Here is a 22958-nt window from a genome sequence, read left to right as displayed (position 1 = left end):
TTGTTTGGGTTGTGTGTTTTGCGGTGGATTCGTTGGCTAATTCCAGCGACCTATTAAGGAAGGGAGAACGGAAAATGGAGAGTTGTGAGGTGGTGAGATGATTAGGGGGCAAAGGGAGGGAAATGGGGGGATTTGGGATAAATGAAATCACGTGAGCAGCACTTGATTCATTTACTATTGTCAACACCTAAATCCGATGAGTCAACGTCAGATTTCTGATCAAGGTTGTTTTTGACAAAAAAATATCATTAAGGTTTGAAGTTGCCAAAAAAAATTTAAAAAGTTGTCTTTCGCAAAAAGTTGTGTTTAAAAGGTTGTCTCTAACAAAATACTCATTTTCTTATCTTAGACCTTTTAAAAGTTGGAGTTGCAACACTATTCCTTTTAATAGTGTTTTGAGTGGTAAAAGCATGAAATTCACTATTCCTTTTGCACCAGCATGTGCTGCTCACATGATATGCTTCAGTTTGCTCCCACGCATCCCTCACGTGATGCACCGCCTTATCTCATCTCCCTCTTCTTCACTGCGTCTCTCTCCTCTCTCATCTTCTTCACGTCTCTCTTATCTCTCCTCTCTCCTCTCTCCTCTCTCCTCTCTCATATCTCATCTTCTTCACGATTCTCTTGATCTGCATCAATTTTTCTCTCAAATTTTCATTGCTAATTCTTTCGTTAATGTTATATTGATTTCTTTGATGATTTTTTTGGTTTAGTTGATCTGAAATTGAGTAATTTTATGGTTGCCTGTGAACTTAGGGTTTCGTGTAATTTTGGAGATGAACAAAGATCGACCATCTGCTCCTCTTGATTTCTTCATCTGCAATGTTGAGGTAACGATTGAATTTTCACTGTTTATTTTTTTTCCGCTCTCAAATTGGCGAGTTTGGAATCGGATTTTGCTTCTTTTAATGGTTGATACTATTTTGAAGTTACTTGCATTACTTATGGTTGAATTAGCATTTAATTATGGTCGTTTAATCGGGGTAGGGTTTCAGTGAATTTTGGGGTTAGGGTTAACTGGGGATCGATTTTTAGGGGTTTGGGGGATCGATTATGGTTCTTTTTTTGGGTGAATATGGGTTGTGATTTCGATCATGTGTGTATGCAGGATTGCAGGCCTCCTGTTTTGTTCATCATTCCTCTCACCTTTGTTGAATCTCTTAGATCTGCCGTTTTTCAACGGCTTCCACTACAGAACAAGCTGAACGCTATGATGGTATTTTTCCATCATTTCTATTTTTTTTTTTTTAATAATTGTGCTTTTCTTGCATCTCTTATGTTCATATTTCATCTAATTACTGTGTTGTTTTTTATATTGTGAATGTATTCCACCTGAGCATGAACTTTGCATTATAATCACTTATCTAACTTCTCGAATTGATCTGTATAACTGATTATGTTTCGTTGCATCTCATAGTAGTAGTAATTTAGCAAGGGTTGTGGCACGACAATACTTTGGCAACCAATCTACTTTTCAGTTGGTTTTTGGTACAACTTGATGGAAAATACCATTATGCTCAATAGGGTTTTGGCTATGTTGAGCACGCAAAATTGGTGGTGTCATCGAATTTTCAGGTATCGCCCTTCGTTTCTTTCTATTTCATGTCAACTTCTGCCTCATTTTCTCTCTCCTCTCTAACACCTCACTTGCTTCAATTAGGGTTCGCAAAATTCTCGAATAAATATGAAACCAAGAGATATGAGCGTTTATGATTTCACGGAAGATGACGAATTGACCGGAACTCTTCAGCAGTAAGATTTCAATTGTTTCGTGTTCATTTTTAAAGTTTTTTTTGCTGAGTTTCTTTCAATTTCATGTCAACTTCTTCTTCCAATTTGTGAGGTCAGATGATGTTGTTTGCTTTTTTTTTTTATAAATTCGGTTTGATTTACTCGAGTTTCTTGAATTTTGCTTTTTTTCTCTCTCTAAATTTCGAGTAGTTTGGGATTTCCATTCTATGTTTAATTTGCGTTTAACTTACTTGAGTTTCTGTTGCTGATGTTGAATTTCTATGTTTAAGCTAGGGTTTTTGATTTTAATATTTTTACTTTTTGAAGTCTTTATCGATTTTTTTTTTCGATTTCATGGTTGGGGTTCGTGGGTTCGGGTCTTGGTTTCCTTTTGAAGATGTGTTTGATCTGCGAAAAAATTGAATTTTGCAGAATTCTTGATGAAATTTTAGGGGGTGGGGGTGGGAGAGGGATTGATGATAAGTTATTTCCAAATGATGGGTTAATTGTAATAAGCTCTTTGAAGTTGAAAAGATAAGGCTTAAAGAGCCTATATGAAATCGTATTGGTAAAAGTTGGCGCCTCTCGTGTACCCATCCTGAATATAGCTTTGTAAGAGTATTAGGGTAACGGTGTGGTACGGCTTTCTGTTAAGGAAGAGGGAAGGTCAATCAATATTTACAAGGCTTTTGGATAGAGTGGCTGTCAGGTTGATGACTTTATGGGGATCTTAACCATGCAAAAATAGAAATCTGCGACTCTTTGGCAAAATGCTTTGTCGCACCATGTGCTATTGCTTGAGGATCTTGTAGAAATAGCCGACTGGCTTAACATTGTTGATACTACATATCTTTAACTTGAGTATGGAAACATGACAATTCATTATGCACCAAAACATGTAATAATATCTTCTGGAAATAGTAGTCTTAACATTTGGACCTATACCCTTGAGCAGGCGCAGCGCACACTAGAAGATGAGTGTGTGGCTTAGACGCATAGTATTATGAGTCATTAGTCTCAGCAGTTGTTTTCGATAACTTTGTATATTGTGTAGCATCATTTTGAGGCTTGCTTCATATGAGAGATAACTCCCTGATATAAGCATGGTTTCCCTCAGTAGATTTTTCTTAAAAGAAAGATTAAGCTTGCTGAGGAGGAAATTGGTTACCGTCTATTTTTTCAAATTCAAGTTCTAATCCATAATATTTGATAATTTACAGTTTTTATACATCGATCTGATTGATTAGGTGTTCTATGTGTGGTTTAATTTGTTCTTGCAATGTCTTGAGTTATTATTATTATTATTGTTGTTATTAATAATTAATAACAATAATTTAGTAAACAACCAAGTTCAAATTTTGGTTAGGTTTGATGGATTCCCAATTAGGGTCATCTGGTGCCAAATGCACCTTAATTGCAGGGAGTAGAAAGATGTCCAGCAGGGTTATGATGTGTATTATAATATTTCAAAGCTTTCCCCAGAAGTAGTTACTGTTCTAACCAGTGAAGGAGGTATGTATCCTGGTTTTAAGGCTCTTTTGGAATGAAAAAAAGGGTTGGGGCCAATAGGGCATCATTTTAATTTAAAATTCAGAAAATTGTCTCTGCCATAGTACATCCCATCTAGGGTTTGAGTTCCCTTCCCATATAACTTTATGGTATAAATACTCCTAATAGAAAGTGTCCCTCTCTGTTCATATGCTTTTGAGCTTGAGCTTCAAATCTAAAAATTGGTAGGTCATTGCTTCATACCCTTCTTGTGTTAGGCAATAACTAATATTTTAGTCAGTGGCTTGCCTTTAATCATCCAGATAAATTGAACTTCGCACAAATTAATTTCTAAAGAAACTTGCAAAGATAACTACCTATAAATATATGCACACCAATTTAACTTGACAATTATGCACTTGTGACAAATATACCTCGACAATTATGAACTCTGACAAAAAAAGAGAGTCAAGTTGCTGTTTATATTGTGTGGATTGCTTAAAGTTTTCTTTGTGCCTTTGTTTTTGAGATTTAAATGGAGATTCATGCTGGTTGAACTTCACTTTTAAGCTTGCTACATGTTTTCCCTTGAAAGCATGGATGTTTTGATTTGAAGCTTATAGTTTAATTTTAAGTGCCAAACTTTAATGTGATGTTATTGATGGTGTTCCCACTGTAGGATGTAAAGTTTTGGGAGGTTTAGTGATAATAAAATCTAAAAGTTCAGCCTAAAAGCATATCTTCTAAAAGCATGTTTTTTTTGGGTAAAGGTTTTCTCTTTGTTCAATATAATTGAAGAAAGAGAACTCTTGACTGTAATATAATAGCTTCCGGACCATGCGAAAGGATGAGGAGGAGACAGTATTTGAAGTTTTGATCCCGTAATGATTTGTATGTTGATGACTATCTCCTGAAAAATGATGTTGCATTATATTAGGCTTTTTCTCATGCATTCATCATGCCTTGGCCCTTTCCTTCCAGCAGTTTCTTGGTTTATTCATTGATTATTCAGTAGCGACGAGAGCCCGAGTCTTTATTTTGTTTTGTCATTAATGACTATTGCCGAAATCCTTTTGTTGAACAAATATATATAACTTGTTCCTTATGTTTTTGTTTGTAGGATGTTCCAGTTGATCAATCAGGTGATGAACCTTCAGTGGAAGAGGATGAGTGCAATGATCATTCATATGTTCTCAAAGATGATATAGGCTATGTATGCCACGTTTGCGGCGTCATTCAAAGGGCAATTGAGACTATATTTGATTACCAGTACATAAAGGTGTCAATTACTTTTATGTATTATTAATCTCACCACTCGACATGGTTTTTGTTTGAAAGTCAACTCCTTTTTTCCTATTGTCTGGTATCTTAGACCTTTTAAAAGTAGGAGTACGTTCCTTACACTATTATAGTGAGAAGAAGGTGACATGAGGGAAACAGGTTCAAATTCTGGCTCTCCACCAATTTTAGGCTAAAAAAAGCTCGATTATATAACCACCCCTTCAAAGATTTTCCCTTTATAAAAATATCAGCCCACTTTTTCCTTTGTGAATTGTTTTGCTTTTGTAAAATTTTGGAGTTTCGTTTATTCTTAGGTTTTACATGTTGCTGCTACTCAAATTTTCCGGATATCTTTCAAAAGTTTCTATTATTTGATTTCTTAAGCTTTCACTTTTATGTGTTAAATTTGGTTGATTTGTATATTTTTGCAGATTCAAAGGAACAACTATGTGTGTGTGATTTAGATTGTTTCTGCACCCCTGTTGCCTGTTGGTATGTTCTCTGTCTCCAGTTTCCGGTTTTAGCAATTAGTGGGTGTTTCGAAGGATTCAATCTTTGAGCAATGTGATTGATTTTACGAGATATAAGGTCACAAATTTACTAGATATATCAGACATAAAAGTGACTATATTGAACCAGATTTTAAAATTTAAGGTCACACATTTTTATCAGCAACCCGTAGTTGCAGTAATGATTTTGCTAATTGTCTTACTTTTTATGTTTATGCTTGTTGGAGGACACGCTGGCATAATTGTTCTATCATGGTTTTCTCAGGTATTTTCATGGACCTTGTTGCTTTTCTCCACATTCTCTCCCCTGCCTTTCCACCTCGATACTATGGGGTAAATAATTGGGTTGATTTTTATCTTTCCATGTTATTGGTTCTAAGTGTGTGACTGTGCGTGTTTCTCTTGTTAGGCTTTCCCACAAGCCAATCTCTCATATCAAGACATTGGAGCTCTTACAAAGAGAGCACAAGATGGAGGATTAGAGGTCGTGAATGCAAAGGCTGGAAAGGGTTTAGCAACATTGTCTATTGCGTAAGTGCTAATAAAATCAGAAATATGCAATGTAATATCGATGAACTGTCTTGGTCTTTCGACTTTAGAAACCTCTTATGCTTAATTGCTGACAGGTTGGAAGTGGGTAATTTAAGTAGCTTTTTATACTCAAGGTCACACATAGACTTAAGCTAGAAAATTATAAGTTGAATCTGATTGGTGAGAATCTTTGGTCAACGTTTATGAAGTTTGACACTGAAAAAAAATTAACAAAATCCCTATTAAGGGACGGAATTAGTATTTTATAGTGTTGAATAGACCTGGTGAAAGAAAAAATGTGATATATTCTCCTTTGTAGAAAAATTACAACCTTCCATTCTTTTTGAAGGTCCTGTGTTCAAAATTCACTATGAACACCCTATCAATGATCTTGAAAAGTTTGTACACTAATACATGTAAAATAGAGAAAATTTTAAACTAAGGACCTATTACAACTAGAACCTAATCTCAACCTGTTGGTTAAGATGTCATTGGTAATCTCATATACAACTTTAAAAAAAGCAAAACAAACAAGATATAAATCAGCAACTGAGATAATATGCCCCTAGATTTTCATATAGTTGCTCAGTTTCTTTCAAAATTTCCAACTTCTGCAAAGTTCATCCCTTCTTCTGTGAAAATGTATTTTCCGATCATCAATGTTAGCCCTTCTTGCTTGCTCATTCCAAACTGTTTTTTCACTGTGAATGACCAATTCTTTAAGGGTGAACCTGAATAAGACACAACTGGCGCATTCATATAGGAAATATCAGACATAAATGTGACACCCTTCTATTCAAATTTGTTTTATCATAGCTACTCGGAAGGTGAATCTATCTTTCATACTCTTGAAGGTGTGCAAGAGCGGAGGAGGTTGATAGGGAGTTGTATGTGTGTGGGGGCGAGCTGGCGGTGCAGGCTGTGTAGGTGGGAGGGACTATGCAGGGAGTGCAGAAGGTTGTGTAGGGGGTGCAGGGTAGCCTATGCAGGGTAAGAGGGTCCAGGTAGAGGGTCTGTGCAAGGGGTGCAGGGAGTGCGGGGGTTGTTTGCAGGGGAGTTTCTATGTTTACAAATTAACAGCGTTTTGTCCCCTTGGTAACTCTATGTCTCTATACCTGGAGCAAGTAGTAGATTGTTGGCTGCTGCTAACTTTTAGCTTGTTTCCTATGCATACTTCGGTGGGGAAAGTAGTCTAATATGAAATGTGCACATTTTGTATTTCATGGTAATTATACCCGGAAATACAAGGTGTATGATGAATTCATACTTCAATGAGTGACTGGTGTGCTTGGGTAGCTGGAAGACATTTACCTGATGTTAACTCTATATCTTAAGCAAGGGTCATAGCATACTCCATACCTTTTACGCCTGACTGTTCATAAGGTTTGGGCAATTTCAGCTCTCCATCTACTCCTCCATCTGAGCCACACAATGTTTTCTTCTCCCTCTTCTTACTTGCCTCTCTCCTCTCTCTCTCCTCTTACTCGCCTCTCTTGCTGTTTCTCTCTCTTCTTTCTCTGTTTTTTTTCCGCCACTGCTATGGAGTTAACATCACTAGAAACATCACAGAGGTCCGATTCTCGCTCTATTCTTCAATATGAATTGTAGCTTTATGTTTTGCTTTGCCTTTTTATTGATGCTAATTCGGTTCTTGCGTTTGTCATATCCTCAGTTAGGGTTCTTGATTTTTCTTTTTGATTTTTGCATTTTTACTTTTTAAAGTCTTTAATCTAATTTGAATTGAAGGAATGGACCATGTTTTTGATAGATTTTAGTTTTTGATACTTTTTTTTGCGAATTCTGGACTACGGTTCTACAAATTGCGATTTCTGAATTAGGGTATTGATTTCCTTTTCTTGTGTGTTTGATCTTGTGAAGGAAATTGAGATCTGAAATATTGTAATTTAATGTAAATTTTTTTACCATGTTTTTATTTATTTGTTCATGATTTAGCGAGTTTTCAGATATATTCAGCTGGAAGAACTTCAAACGGATGTTTGCAGATGATGTAAGAATAGTTTCATCACTGCCTTCAACCGTTGTTGATGGACCAGCTAAAGAGAATCAAACTCCTTTTGAAGCCAGACCACATTCATTAGATCCGCCAACACTACCTTGGACGGGTGAAGGGTAACCCGTTACTTACAACTTCCACTTTCTCTATTTCATTCCTTCTTTATCTTCTACCTTCACATGAGTTTATGGTTTCGTTTCTTTTAAGAATTTTTGGATCTGAAGTGTTGTATTGATTTATGGCTAGAGTAATGTGGTTTGACAGAAAGTTAGCAATTAGAAAGTTGGTAAATTCTCTCTCCTTTCCTCTAATCGATTTCTAGAGTTTGACTTGGTTAATTTCCTTTGATTTATTTTTCAAACTTGCAGTTTTTTTTATTTAAATTTTCTGTTTTGGAATTTTTTTCCCTTGGACAAGCTTGTTATATAATGGGGTATGTTATGTGTCTCTGTAATGAGCCACTTTCTTATTGATTGACATTCTAAACCATATAAAAACAGAGGATCGAAAGAACTGTGAGTACAGATACGAATTATGTAGTAGTGACGTGATCACCATTGATGTATTCTTTGATTCATAACATTCGGTAAACGTGAGAACCGATTTAAAACAGAGTATTAATACATATACATTGATTTGTACAAAGCTAATTCAACTTTTGAGGCAGAACATAATTTTATCTATCTAGAGTAACAAAAAATATATAAGTTAAGGACTATATAATGACATCCTACATTTGCATTTCTAGCTTATAGGCTCAAATTAACATATAGTATGCCTAATATTCTAGGACTGTTGGTACTTGGGTGGCTACACAAGGGGGTGCAACCATCACATTTGCGTTCACAATTTGGAGGTCTTGAACCTAGCTCATACATTCCTCTGTTGCTTTCTGCTTCTGTCATTTCCTGTGAATCCTACAGGAAGTTTAGCAATAGAGAGATAGATAGATAAAAGCGAGCGTAAGCGCGAGGAAGAGATATTATACCTTTATAGAACTGTAGGGAGCTTGTAAACTTTTGGTACTTCCACCATGAAAGAAAAGGAGTCTTAGCTTTTCTTTATTTCCTTTCCATTTCATTCTATTTAATGAAAAAATGGAACTTATAAAAGTACCTGATACTGATAGCTGTGAAGAAGCATCATAATCTGGGGCCAAAGTGCCTATGCTATGTAAAAGAACACCCTCTTTTTCATGGCTTCGGAAGTTCAAATGATGAATATGTTTTATAGAACTAACCTCTAACTAGAGGATTGGTGAGAGAGAGAGAGATATTTTCTGTGTGACAAATGATTGAGATTTTAGTTTAAACTATTTCATGCATGAGTTTATTGTCAGTATATATAAAGACGAAGGCCAATATTCTGGCAGTAAGAAAAAACACCAAAAACCCCGAGAAACTGAAGTTCATTGCCTGACTTCGAGGCATTGCTTGAAATACAAGGGATTCTGCCTTTTCCTACTCAGATACTACGCCATCCAACATACTGAATTTCCTTCTCTTTTTAGGTTTCACAACTCACTTTGTTTTTTTTTGGGTTTTTCTATGGGATGTCCTATGTTTAATGAAAATCTAAGTTGTACAACTTGTACTTTTATATTTTAAGATTCCTCAGGCTACTCCACTGGTTCTAGAAAAAGTGTCTTAATATCGCTTACACCGTAATTTTTTGTTGAAACTCTATTACACAAGCAGGAATAAAATGGATTAAATATATATGTACATATCTCATAACAAGAAACTTAGCTAATCAAATATGTTTTACACCTAGAATATATGTTCTTAGCATTAAGAATTTTACTAACAGTAGGAGTATCATTATGACACTTTTATAGCCATTGTTGTATTATAAATTCTTTGAAAAAGATGTGTTAGTGCATTGCATGTATGAGCATTTTTATTTAGTCTTTGATCACATGTTTTGTTGTATTTCATTCTCTCTCTCAGGATGGGTCTGAAAGAGTAGAATATCAAGAAGTCTTGAAAGCCCAAATGACAGCTGTCATTTCATATCTGATAAAGTAGAGAGTAGAAAAGGAAGGGAAGATAGTGATGAGTCCTAACAGAATTTCAGGGTTCTTAAAAAGGAAGGGAAAGTTGAGTATATCATTGTCTTGCATTGCCTTTTCTCTGTAATTATATTTTTTGGTTCCTAGAAGAGGAAAGAGATCTTTAGTTGCAGAAACCTTTCTTCATCCCTTGTTTATTGTATTTGAATTTATGATTAACTCATCAGTCTACAAGTGCTTCTTCAAAGTTGTTTTTATTATGTTTGTTAATGTACTCATTTTATAAAGCCCTCTCTTTTTAAAAGTTTTATAGGCTAATTGTTAGTGATTGGTATCACGTCGGTCATCGATTTACCTTTTCAACAAATTTAATTTACATATGACCACTTTGGTTATATACTAAGGCTTCATTCGTTTGGATTGAATTAAATTAAACTGAAATGAATTGAACAGATTAGAGAAGAACTGGAATTCTGGAATTATAGAGAGAAATTGAACTGAACTGAAAATAAGTCCAATAAGTCAAATTGATGATGTCTATGTTTGATGAGTGTTAAAATAATTGGGCTCACTTCAGGTAATTGCGAGATAGTTAACTTTATAAATGCTGGGTGGTTTAAATGTAGAGTATCTAAGGAGTTCTCCGTTTAGAAAGTAGTTTTAAACGTCAATGTGACCTAACCGACTATGCATATCACAATATATGTTTGATTGGTTTGAGTGAAATTTAGAGGTGGATCCCTGACGTACCCGTTTTTCAAAGAAATTGCAGATTTTACAGCTACAACCTTACACCACCATTCCTGATTCAACTAGGACGTCACAGTTTTTAGAAGTTGGTTTTGCTTGAGTTAGGTTTTCCTTTTCATCCCTTTGCTTTTTTGCTTCACCAAATTTTGCATATCAAACTATTTTCCACTTATTCATAATATAATCGAATTATAAATTCTCCTCGACTTTAGTCTAAATTTTTCTCTCTACAACCAAATTGAGGAGAAGGTGATATTACAACCATATTGAGAAGAAGGTGACATGAGGTAAATTGCATGTCTAAATTCATAATTGATTGAGTGAATCTCTACTAATTTTAGGTTTAAAAAGGCTCAATTATATAACCATCCTTTCAAAGACCAAGTTAGTTACCTTCTCAAGCATTCTAACATTTGCTTGAAATTGTTTGGCCTCTGAAGTTACCTTCTTAATTCACTTACAAGTTAGTTATCCTCTAAAGTTACCCTCATATCTCATTAACAAGTTACAAGGCATTGATCTCTTCTATAGTATTGAAATCTGAGATATATCAAGAAAAGTTCTTGACTTATCATTGGTGGTGTTTTAAAGGGTTAATGTAGGTTTACTTTCTTCTTTTGGTTTCATAGTGCCTCCTTTCTACATGATATTTTTTCATTTTATTTGAACTTGAAGGGTGTTGAGATATTAGTGTTATGCCTAAACATCACTTATAGCTCCATTTCAAAAAGACTTCAAAGGCACGCGAGAAACCTACAAGTTAACAACAAGTTCTAAATCAAAGTTGTTACCTTTTCAAATAAACTTAATTATGTATTCTCTTTACAAATGAAATTAACGAGTAAATAAATCGTGTTTGTACACCGTATTTCATTGGTTTGTATGATGTAACTAATACAACGTGTGTACTCAACGTCTGTTTGGAATACGTGCTAAATAGATATTTCACCACTTAAAGCTAACGGACTACAAATATCACAATTATACAATTATATCACAATTTCACCACTTAAGGCTAACGAACATTCCAGACGTGGCTCATTACCCATTCCAGCCATATCAAATGACGAATGTATGAGCAAATCACGAGTACTAACTTGCTTTTCTGGTCTATAACTGTTTCAACTGCATAAGTGTCTTCATCACTACACACTGACCAACTTCGAGCAATAATATTTCTATATTCGGTATGGTCTAATATCATGGCATTTTAGTAAATTTTATGACAAAAAGTAATATTAAAAAATTATGAGTTTTTTTTTAAAAAAAATCATATATTTTCATTTGGAGATAATTAGTTGAAAGAGAGCTGATGTCAGAGGCAGAGGGGAGACAGGGAACAATATTAGGAGACCACTAAGTATAAGTATAATATAAAGAAGAAAACATTTCAGTCTTAATTTTAGGGTGAACTTTATTAATTGAAAAAATAAAAACACAAATTAGGAGAAGACTTTCTACAATTTTGCAAAACCATAAAAGAGGTACCAACTCTTCATTTGCAGGGTTGATGCTTTGATGGTGTAGGCCAATTTAGACCATTAGTTCCTCTATGGCTAACTTGAATCATTTGAGATTTAGAGCGCAATTATATGAATTTTGGGTCAATTTTCAAAATAAAATTATGCCATCAAATATACCTTCACACTTTTGCATTAGTGCCCCATACTACAACACTTCTTTGGGGTTGAAAAATGGTTTCTTATTGTTAGTTTATTATGTTGTCTAACACATCTAACACAAGTATATATGATTTCAGAACAAATACAAGGTTTAAGATTGCAAGGGGGTTGTCAGTTGTTAACTTAATTAGATATTAGAATTGCACTTGAAATAAATAAACTTATTGATGTATTTTCTTTTGCAAATGAAAGTTATCAGGAAAAAAAAATCGTGCTTGCAAATCGTTATTAATTGATATGCTTAATGCACTTAATACACCTTCTGTATGTACCGTCTTTTCGGAATACGCGCTAAACAAATTTTTTACTACTCAATAATAGCAAACTACAAATATCACAATGATACTATTTTGTAAGAGAATTTGTAAAAATTCAAAAAATCATAAAACACGAGAGAGAAGGAAGGAAATGAAAAGGAAAAGGAGGCGGATAATGTTGTATTTGACGTTATAAACAAAAACATAACAACCAAGAAAGAGGGGAGGACAAAGAGAGAGGAGCACTTTCAAAGATCTTCCATAGTCGCAAAAACACATATCAGAAGAAGGATAGAGATCGAGAAACACACATATAGGAAGAAGGATAAAGATCAAGAGGTAGGAACGTAGGTTTGAGACTCTGATAGTTTAATGTATGCATCACACACGCACGCACGCACTCGCGCACACACACACGCGTGCGCACGCGCACACACACACCGCTAACAATATCTAATAGAGTAGAAAGCATCAAATATCTTTTTTTTTATAGAGAAAATTCAATATACTAATTATATTTAACTTAATTCGAATATCACAAATACAACATTCTTGGATCATTGCTGCCTATGAACAATGTGAACTGCTTTTCAAGATGTCAATCGAACATGTTAGTAGTTTATCGCCTAATGTAAGCATTCTTGCACTTAACACTTTTTCTTACTTTGCACACAATCTCATACTTGATTTAAGTGTACATTGATATAACTCCTTGACTCTTTGGATCCTCTTGCTAGGCCTTTACCAACATCTTTTGTGAACTAATGACAACAAGGTACTTGATCCAAATCACAATAACTGCATCAATTTTCAGAAATAGGGTGCTGCAGTGGGGAGCCTATTATCTACAGGAATAAATTATAGCTCCATTTCAAAAAGACTTCAAAGGCACGCGAGAAACCTACAAGTTAACAACAACTTCTAAATCAAAGTTGTTACCTTAGCTATTAGAATTGCACTTCAAATAAACTTAGTTATGTATTCTTTTTTCAAATGAAATTAACGAGTAAATATATCGTGTTTGCACACTGTACTTCATTGGTTTGCCTGATGCAACTAATACAAACGTGCGTACTCAGCGTCTGTTTGAAAATACGTGCTAAATAGATATTTCACCACTTAAGACTAACGAACTCCAAATATCACAATTATACTATTTTGGGGCGCCGTGCGCGTAGGCGCGCGGGGCAACAACTAGTATAAAACAAAGTTGGAATCATATGATTCAAAAAAAAAAAAAAAAACAAAAAGAGTAGAAAAATAGGATAAAGGAAAGCTAGAAGTAGGAATGGCAATGGGTCATTGCCCATCTGGACCAGACCCATACCCATTTACTTTTTATAGAACAAGACTCAAATCCCCTGGATCTAGCGGGTCCACGGGTCCTACCTGGGTCCTAAATGGGTCCTTAGTTTTTAATTTTCATAACATTTTTTTAATCTATGTAATTAAAAAAATTTTCCCTAATATATATACAGATCCTGCATCCATGGTTAAAACATTATATAAACAAAATTTAAAAATTAACATATAAAATCTTAAAATGTTACAACTTATCAAGTTACAAGTCATAGATGGAGTTAAAACTACACTAATGAGTTCACAAAATCACAAGTCATAAAACCTTAGAGTTTAGGTATTTTTTTAATAAGTAAATGGGATTGCAGGTCGGGTCTGGACCACGTCTAGGGCCCGATATATGTGGACCCTAACCCGATACAAGCTCTATGAGACCCGGACCTAACCTGGACTAATTGGGTCTAAAATTTTTGGACTCATACCCTTATAAATGCGTCCGATCCTAGCGGGTCTGGATTGGGTCAAGGACCCATTGCCATCTCTAGTTAGAAGGGAATTGAGAACTAACTAAGGGTTTCACTGGAGATCGATTGCACCACTAATATGTTTATGAGATTGATTTCTAGAAATCGTGCATGTTATGGGACTCCAAATAATTTTATACACAACCAAAATAATTTTTTCGAATTTTCAGTGTTACCACATGTTAACCCTCGCTAATTACTAAAAGTCCAACTCTGTCATAGAGCTGTTAGTTTGGTTAATGATATGTTGGTTGAACTGAAACAACTAAAATTTGAATTGCATTAAACAAAAATGGGAGAAACTTTAACTGAAATCAACTGAAAAATGTTGAATTGAAACTAAAATAATTTATAAATAAATAATCAAAACTGAACGTAACTGTAACTGAATTGAAACAAACTGTAACAGAATATAACTGTGAAAAACTAAAAAGTTGATCGATCAATTGAAATCAACTGAATATTGAACTGAATTAACTGAACTGATTCAAATGAATAGAAACTAAACTGAACTATAATCAGGTTAATTGAAACTGTTTTAAACTGATTTTAAATTGTGCCCGAGCATAATTCACATGTTACCCAATTTCATGATAGTACTCCAATTCACATACAAATTTTATCATGATAATGTTTTATTGGTGTTGAATTTATGACATATAACTTGATTTCTTGGTAATTTTCAACTATGTCAAGTTTACTAATTCTATACTTCAAACTGAATTTACATTTTACCCAACTTTATGATCTAATCTCACATGAAAATTTATCATGATATTTTTATTATTAATATATGAATTTATGACATTGTAGCTATATATGATACTGTTACTTTTACCTTTTGCTATATATATAACATGTTAGTGGCAAAAGTTAATGTAGAAAAAACCAAAATAATTGGTCAACATTGATAGTTTAATTTCCCAAAATTAGAAACATAGACAAATAGAGCAACAACTGATTTTCTCCGTTTTAATTTACTCACTTTACTTTGGGGGAAAACCGAGTAGGAAGTATAAGAAAGTGAGAAAGAAACTGAACAATATTAAAAAAACGAGTTAAAATAATGGAAAAAATGGAGACAGTGGATGTGACATGTTACCAATAATAGAAAAAGAGATCTTATAACCTTGACATACAACCCTTCTTCCGAAATAACCCCCACTTGTCACCCCTATCGCGGATAACCATAAAGTGATTGTCATTAAACATGACAGAATTAGAAACAGCGTTAACTTGGTTTGACTTTGGATGGATTTGGTGCCATTTAAGAAGGTGGTTGATGGCTTTTCAAAAGGATGTCCATTAGTTTTGTTGCACTATTCATGGGTTTTATTGCTAGTAGCAGACTATTAATAGGGTGCCAAACTACCTTATTTGTATAATCGAATTTAATGCCATCAACTACCTTGTTAAATGGCGTCAAACCCATCCAAAGTCAACCAAGTTATCGTCGTTTGTAATTTTGTCATGTTTGATGACAATTACAAATTTAAAATTATCTGCGATAGGGGTAAAAATGTGGGGTTTATTTGGTAAAAATGGCTATATGTCAGGGTTATCTAAGATAATATCTCATAACTTGAAAGATGTGAATTTAACTTGAAAATATGTGAATGTATTGCGAAAATAAGGGGTAATATGGATACATGATATTTCAATAACTTCCTCTGTAACGAAATAGATGTTACACTTTTCAAAACACACTTTTCGAGATAATTTTTTTGGAGAGGAGAGAGATAGAGAGAAAGAACAAAGGAGGCCCATGTAATAGGAGATTGTTGCCTAAAAAAAAGTATACTATCTATTTTATTACAACCATATTTAGAAAGTATAACATTTATTTTGTTACGGAGGAAGTACTTCACTAATAAGTTGAACGATGAATTAACTTTCTAAGAAATAACATATAACTTGAAAGATGTGAATGTATTATAATAATAATAGGTAATATCAATAGACATTTATTTATTGAAATTCAAAAGTCACGTTATTCAAAATTTACAAGTAGATACTACCTATTCAAAAAGTTAGAATTCATTGAATTACAACATAACTAGTTTTAGGACCCGTGCATAACGCACGGGTGTATTTATCGCTTTATAACATAATTAAATTAAGTCATATAATGAAGACGAAACGAATTTTAAAATTTCATGAATTGTACACGTAATTGTGGTAATGAGCACACAGTACAAATTAAAAACAAAAGCGTTTAACTCAAACTATATGTTTGCAAATACTTCCTTGTAAACTACATTTGTTGTACTTGTACGCACACCGTGTTCTTTATCAAAGGGGAGGATCTTGAGACCTTTTTTGCTCGTAACTCTGGACACGACAACATAAAATTGACCATGGCTGAAAACAGGTATCGGGAGATACGGACCTACATGGGACAATGATTGTCCTTGACTTTTATTTATAGTCATAGCAAAACAAACCATTAAAGGAAATCGACGTCTCTGAAATCTGATAGGAAATTTAGTCGAGTCAGACGGGGTGAGTGTCATTCTTGGGATAAATACCTTTTCTCCGACATTACTTCCAGAAATAACAGTTGATTCAATAACACGATTGCCTAAATGTTTAACGACTAACCTCGTGCCATTACATAACCGAGATGTTTGATCAATATTCCTTAGCAGCATAACTGGCGCACCAATCTTTAATCGTATGCTATGATTAGGGAGACCAGATCATCTTATCGTATTGAGGAATTCAGTGGAGTATATTTCATGTACTCCGAAGTTACCCTCTTCTTTGCTTATAGCGTCTAACTCAAATACACTTTCTCTTCTCCGTGAATGGTAGATAGAACATGATCATTGACTATCTCCACTATCTCATTCGTAGGCGCCAAAATTGCTCTTTCATGGAAATATTTAGCTTCCCAAATATGGTCATGTAGGTTTAGATAAGTGCTATCAACAATTGCTGAAATTGGATCGACGCCTGGATCTATAAGAATATCTTTTGCAACCTCAATTACGGCTTCGCCATCATTAGGACCTCCGGCCTTACCGTCTCCTACGCTTAGTATCCACTCTGAAAATTCTCGCAGTTCATCAGCAGAAGATTTAGAAGAACCTGATTGAAGTCTCATATTGCGAGTAAGTGTTAGGACCTTACACGAATCCCACAAGTAAGACGAATTAACGTATAGCAAACACGATATCTTGCCTCGTTCCCTTTGGTACAATTGGTAATATCTGACATGGATCACCACCAAAAACAATAACTTTACCCCCAAACGGTCGATGCATGTTTCTCCTATCAACTAACCTCATTATGTCCCTCAAACTTCTATCAAGTGCTTCGAAACAATACTTATGCATCATGGGCACTTCATCCCATATAATAAGTTTTGTCTTGATAAGAAGATCAGCTAAATACGACCCAGGACGAATTCCGACACATATAGAATTCTCAGTTACATTCAAAGGGATACCAAATCTCGAACGCGCCGTTCTTCCCCGTGGAAGGAGGAGAGAAGCAATTCCACTCGAAGCTACAGGCAATACAATTTCGCGCATCTTCCTTACTGCAGCACATAATGTCTTCCAGACATATGTTTTTCCGGTCCCTCCGTAGCCATAGATGAAAAACACACCTCCTTCTTGACTCGACATACATCCATTACTCTCCAATAAATGATGGGTTTCTCATCAGTTAGACCCTTATACAATTTATCGTGTTCCAACGTCATTTCCTCTATGTCGTAAGAAAGCTCATCGGCAATAAGCTTTTTTTGTCCTTCAAACATGATTAGTTCATCCGAAAACGACATCTCACTAAATCTACGCAAGCTTCTGCCATTACTTTGGAGCATGGTTTCAATCTCCGCCAACTGCAAACGCTTCAATTTGATCGTCTGTTAACTGTAGTTCTGCGAAAAAATAAATTTAAATTACACAGCAGTAGCTTATACTAAATATGCACATTTCTTAAGAATATATATAGTAACTATTATCAGGATGTGTTGGTAGTTGTGTACCTTTATTTTTTTGAATACCATGTTGCTTGTACAAAATGTCATCAGATAGTAACCTGTGCCAAACATCCTCCGGCTTCGACATACTCCTAGATAACAGTAACATGGAGAACAGATGTCTTAGGTAGTGCCTTGATTCTCTAAAACTCGCTTCCATGATTGCGTCAACATATTCCTTATCATAATAAGTAATCCCAGCTTCCTTGAAGGTAGAGACACTATACCATCAAACTTTTAATGTCTTCATAGCACGTCGCTCCTTTAACAAAGTTTAGCAACGTTTAAGATAGAACTTCTCACCAGATCCTGGCGATGTGTGGTAGATTTGACCTATTGCAAAGCCTTTATTTCTTGGTGTCCACTCCCATAACGCCTGTTTCCAAACAAATCTTGTAGGAAACTCCACATAACTAATCGCCCTGGCTTCTTCATATTTCTCATTACATTTCATCCAAGATAGGAATTTCGTATTGTCGATATGGGGTTCTTCTAGTACGGATTCTACGTCAGCATGGTCATTAAAACAGTTTTCTCTCCTGGTAGATGGAAACTTAGCCTCTCCACAGCAGGAGTTCGATAATGGATGTTGTTTCCAAAAATCCTCCAAATTGCCTCGCAAGCCAAAATGTATCGGCAATCATATTACATCTTTATCTCGTCGATGTCTTTCCCTTCACCTTCTTTTTGTTTATCTTGGTATGCCGTAGCAGTAACCCTATCATACCCCTTGTTTATATATTTAAACAGGTACTTAATTGATCTTGACTGGTTACACCACTCAACATTGATATGTGCTCGATATTTACGTAGCAATTTAGCATTATATGGAACAACATACCTATTGTCAAGATGAACTCCACCCTTATCAACTGTAGATCCATTATCTCTTCGCTTGTAAACTGGATATCCTTCATCATCCAATTTAGTCGAATCAATAAACCTCTGGGAAATGCTTACTGCATTGTTTGTCAACCATACACGGTGCATTTGTATTTGCTGCGCCACATGGACCGTGCATCATGAACTCAGTGACGGCTTGATATAGTTCTGGATCTTCGCCTTCATCAGGCAACTCGGTAGAAATAATCTTATCAATATCTGAAGCTACAGGGTACTTGTATTGTTGATGCATGAACAACAAAATATGCGCATGCGGCAAACCACGCTTTTGGAATTCTACTATATATACCACTGAAAATTGGAAATACAACAAAGTAGGGTTTAATAGTCATATTACAGACAAAACATAACTATACCAACAAAAGGTAGTTCGGAAACTATAATAATAATAATATAAGTAAGGAAGATGTGTTACATACCAGCCCTAACACTGCCAATATTATAATTTTCGATCTTTCAAATCTCTTACCAGTTGGTTAGTTTCATCTTAAAAATCGGCAGACGATGTCCGCCTATCTTCTGGCCTGAGTCCCCTTTTCTTTACAAATCTAGTGATCTCTGGCCACTTAGGATTACACGTAAATGTTATGAATAAATCGGATAACCTACCATCTACAAATAGCATCGCATCTGATAGTTTTCTCTCATATAGCTATGTCCTCCGGTGAATGAAGTCCACAATACTATACACTTCCAGTTGAAGCTCCTTATGTTTCTCCTCTTTCGACAACCCCTCTTAAATTCTTCACATTCGCGGCTCTAAGGCTCTGTTGGTTATGTCTAAGAAAAGACAACCTTTAGCTTCAATCATTGTGTAGGATCTACTAAAAATTGTTGTAACAACTGCGAGATAAGAGTATGGTGGCCGTTTCTAAAGTCGATCTTGTATCCTATATGCGAAGAACTCACGCATAGTGAGTTTTAATCTTTTTCTCGTCGAACCGTCGGTTGGAGTCTTATCTCTGTGCATAATATATATATTCTAAAATCCATCTTCTCCATATGGAAATAACAGCTGATATTGCATTGCCAGATAAGAAGGATGAAGCTCAGAAATTTGCTATAATTTCCACTCTTTGTTTCTATAATTATATCTCTTTTATCAGCACTGTCAATATCTCCAACAATAAGGCAACAACTTCTGATGCCTGTTGGAAATGTAAGTTCTTCCATCGTCTCTTGATTTCCAATAAGCCTTAATTTCAAAGTATCACACGTGTCTGATGCAAACCTATCCCTACCATTCTAAAAGTTTTAGCTAAAGGGTTATTTTGATCTATCATATCTTGTAGTTGTGCGACTAAGCGATCCTCGAACTTGTCAGATTTATTGGTTTTGTGTAAACATTTATAAGAGAAATTGTTAATATGAAAAACAAAAATATTCAACTATAACAAATAAGCACAATTGCTATGCAAAACAAAATAATGTGTACCTTGCAGCAGTTTTTCTATTCCTAACTTCATCCTCCGTATCGTATATGTAAAGTTGAAAAACTTAGGTCGTGCACCATTAGGAGGCAACAAACTACCTATCAAGTGATGTTTTGTCCTCCAATTTTGTAATTATACGGACCTGTCCTCGAGTTGTAGGTGCAATAATTTCCACCCATGGATGTAAATGAATACATCATATTATATCCTCGTATGTTTTCAAGAAGTGATTGCTTCTGTTATGTTTCTTCTTTAATAGGTCGTCAATAAGTTTTGGTGGATCTTTTAGTGAGGTAGTTGAACCTTCCCTTGCATGCAACATAATGAGAAGTCGGCTTATTTGTCTTGTTTTGTTTATTTACCCTCTCTTCAAACCACATTTCAGCCCCACAAAACTCACATATATATGTAGGGTCTCCTATATCGGATAGCTATCTATTTAAAAGAAACAAATGAATTAGTAAATTTTCAGCACATTATACAGCTTCAAGGTGCATATTTTAATTCAAATTTGATAACACGTGCATATACACACTGTAACAATCTCCATATCAACTATGATGTTGTCATTATTGTCATGTGTAACGCACTCATCTTGAATAGTAGCATCTAATTGAGCACAATTAGGTGATGTAATATTTTCATCTTTATGAACGTCATATTCAATAATACGTGTTAGATATGAAATAAAATGAATATAAAAATCTCTACATCAAAATACGCATACTTTATACCATTTATAACTCTCCGTGTAACTGATCTGAGATTTATTGAACTTCGAACCACATGTCTCTTAGATCTAACTTGACTTTGTGATTGTGCCAAATCCAAAATATCTCCTGAAGACATACCACTTCCTATAATTGAATTTTTTTACAGCCATAATTTTCAACTTGAATATAACATAGAGACATATATATATATTATATTAATATATATATATATATATATATATATATATATATATATATTATATATATATATATATATATATATACACATATACCCCGAGTCTTTTGTCAAGCAATATGAGCTTTCTTTTATTTCTAGCAATTTGTGATGCCTTCTGTTTTTCTAAGACAAATTTTGTACAAAATGTCAGCATCAAATAATACAACTTTATATGACAAAAAGATAAAATCAGATCACGTAGCTTATAATATTCAATTCTAAACGTTATTTGAACCATACCACAATCAAAGGTAAAATATATATTGAAAATTTATACCGTTAATGACAATACTTGTAGGGGTATCATTTGAGCTATTTGTATTGTGTGGTGCTTCAACAGACGATGAAGACGATGGTGAATGTGCATATCATTGTAATAATTAAAGTAAAACATATAAATAACAACTATAAATCCATTATATACCTAATTGAAATTAACTTTGATAAATGAAAGAAAAAATACATATCAGTGTTGTATTGGTAGTGGTTATTTATTACAAATTTTATAATTTACATTATAATCTTTTTTTTTCCTTTGTTTATATTATTTTCGTGACGAACATGGATGCAAATCTATAATAAATATACAATAAATTTTGTATATACGTCGTACATATACAATCAATGTATAATATAACGTACACGAATAACTAATAAAATATATCACAATTTATGTCGTAAAACATGCAAATCTACACATGGGTGGAAATACAATAAATATGGAATAAACTTATTCCTTGTAAAAGAGAAATATAATATAACATACACGAATAACTAATAATATATATCAAAATCTATATCGGATTATTTTAATATACACATATAACAAAAACTAATTTGTTAGGACCAATTTGACTTCTCAGTGGATAAACATATATGGCCCGATATATATATTTTTCTTAAAAAGTGGCCTAATTATTTCCTACCACTTTTTTATTAAGGCCCAAAATGATCAAGTCCAACAAAACATTAATTTGATTTGCCTTACTTTGACCTTTCATTTTCTTAATCCAACAACCAAATAAATATGTTGGAACTTTCCAACTTCTTTCATTTATCTCAAATTTCTCAAACTTTCTTAATTTCTCCATGATTATTTCTTCATTTCCAACTTCACTTCTCTAAAAACTTTTCCTAATATACCGTTTCTCCTTTTTCATTATTCGAAATACTCTCTACATCTATATACATGATTTCTTCTTCCAACTATAAATTTCACAAAGTTTAATTTTATCTCAAACATATACAACAATTTCGGATTTTTCGGAATGGATAATCTTCCAATTTCTATTTTCGACATGATTTGAGTGAAGATTATGGTTTGCATGTTGATTCTTTGTCAAAGATTGCAAATTTCAGCCAACAAATACCTCAAATATGGCTTGAATGTCATAGATTCAAGATTTGGAGATGGTTTGCTTCACTATTTATCAAAAATTAGGTAATTTCTCATAAATTATTTTATTTTTTTAAAAGTTTCTTATTAATAATCTATAATAATAATATAAAAAATTTATAAATTGCACAGTATATATGAAAGACTAAAAAGAGATTATTACAAAATAAGCTCTTTATACGACTTTTTTTTTTTGCAAATTCTTTG

At 34.1% G+C, this 22958-nt stretch overlaps 2 protein-coding genes across 5 annotated transcripts; one reads left to right on the top strand and one right to left on the bottom strand.

The window, feature by feature from the left end:
• Nucleotides 1–517: 517 nt before the first annotated feature.
• LOC125497585 (malate dehydrogenase 1, mitochondrial-like) lies at nucleotides 518–9825 on the top strand. 4 transcript variants are annotated; one of them, XR_008969356.1, is made up of 9 exons: nucleotides 518–830; nucleotides 1109–1216; nucleotides 3098–3243; nucleotides 4340–4498; nucleotides 4932–4992; nucleotides 5275–5342; nucleotides 5419–5540; nucleotides 7505–7670; nucleotides 9504–9825. XR_008969356.1 is itself a non-coding variant. In XM_057394992.1 (8 exons), exons 5-8 carry the CDS (start codon nucleotides 5283–5285, stop codon nucleotides 9520–9522), a joined length of 378 nt encoding a protein of 125 aa, XP_057250975.1. In that variant the 5' UTR covers nucleotides 518–830; nucleotides 1109–1216; nucleotides 4340–4498; nucleotides 4932–4992; nucleotides 5275–5282; the 3' UTR covers nucleotides 9523–9825. The 4 variants fall into 4 exon arrangements, 2 of the variants coding, with proteins under 2 accessions (XP_057250975.1, XP_048500877.1); XR_008969357.1 differs by lacking the exon at nucleotides 518–830 and adding an exon at nucleotides 859–928; XM_057394992.1 differs by lacking the exon at nucleotides 3098–3243 and having other exon boundaries at nucleotides 7494–7670.
• Nucleotides 9826–16853: 7028 nt separating this feature from the next.
• LOC125497908 (uncharacterized) lies at nucleotides 16854–17709 on the bottom strand. Its single transcript, XM_057394615.1, has 2 exons — nucleotides 17363–17709; nucleotides 16854–17289 (listed from the first exon to the last, which is right to left on the bottom strand). Exons 1-2 carry the CDS (start codon nucleotides 17707–17709, stop codon nucleotides 16854–16856), a joined length of 783 nt encoding a protein of 260 aa, XP_057250598.1.
• Nucleotides 17710–22958: the final 5249 nt, after the last annotated feature.

Source organism: Beta vulgaris, chromosome 5, assembly GCF_026745355.1.
Source record: "Beta vulgaris subsp. vulgaris cultivar EL10 chromosome 5, EL10.2, whole genome shotgun sequence".
Classification (NCBI taxonomy): Eukaryota; Viridiplantae; Streptophyta; class Magnoliopsida; order Caryophyllales; family Amaranthaceae; genus Beta; species Beta vulgaris.
The sequence above is the reverse complement of the archived record's forward strand: the minus strand, read 5'-3'. Positions and strand labels throughout refer to the sequence as shown.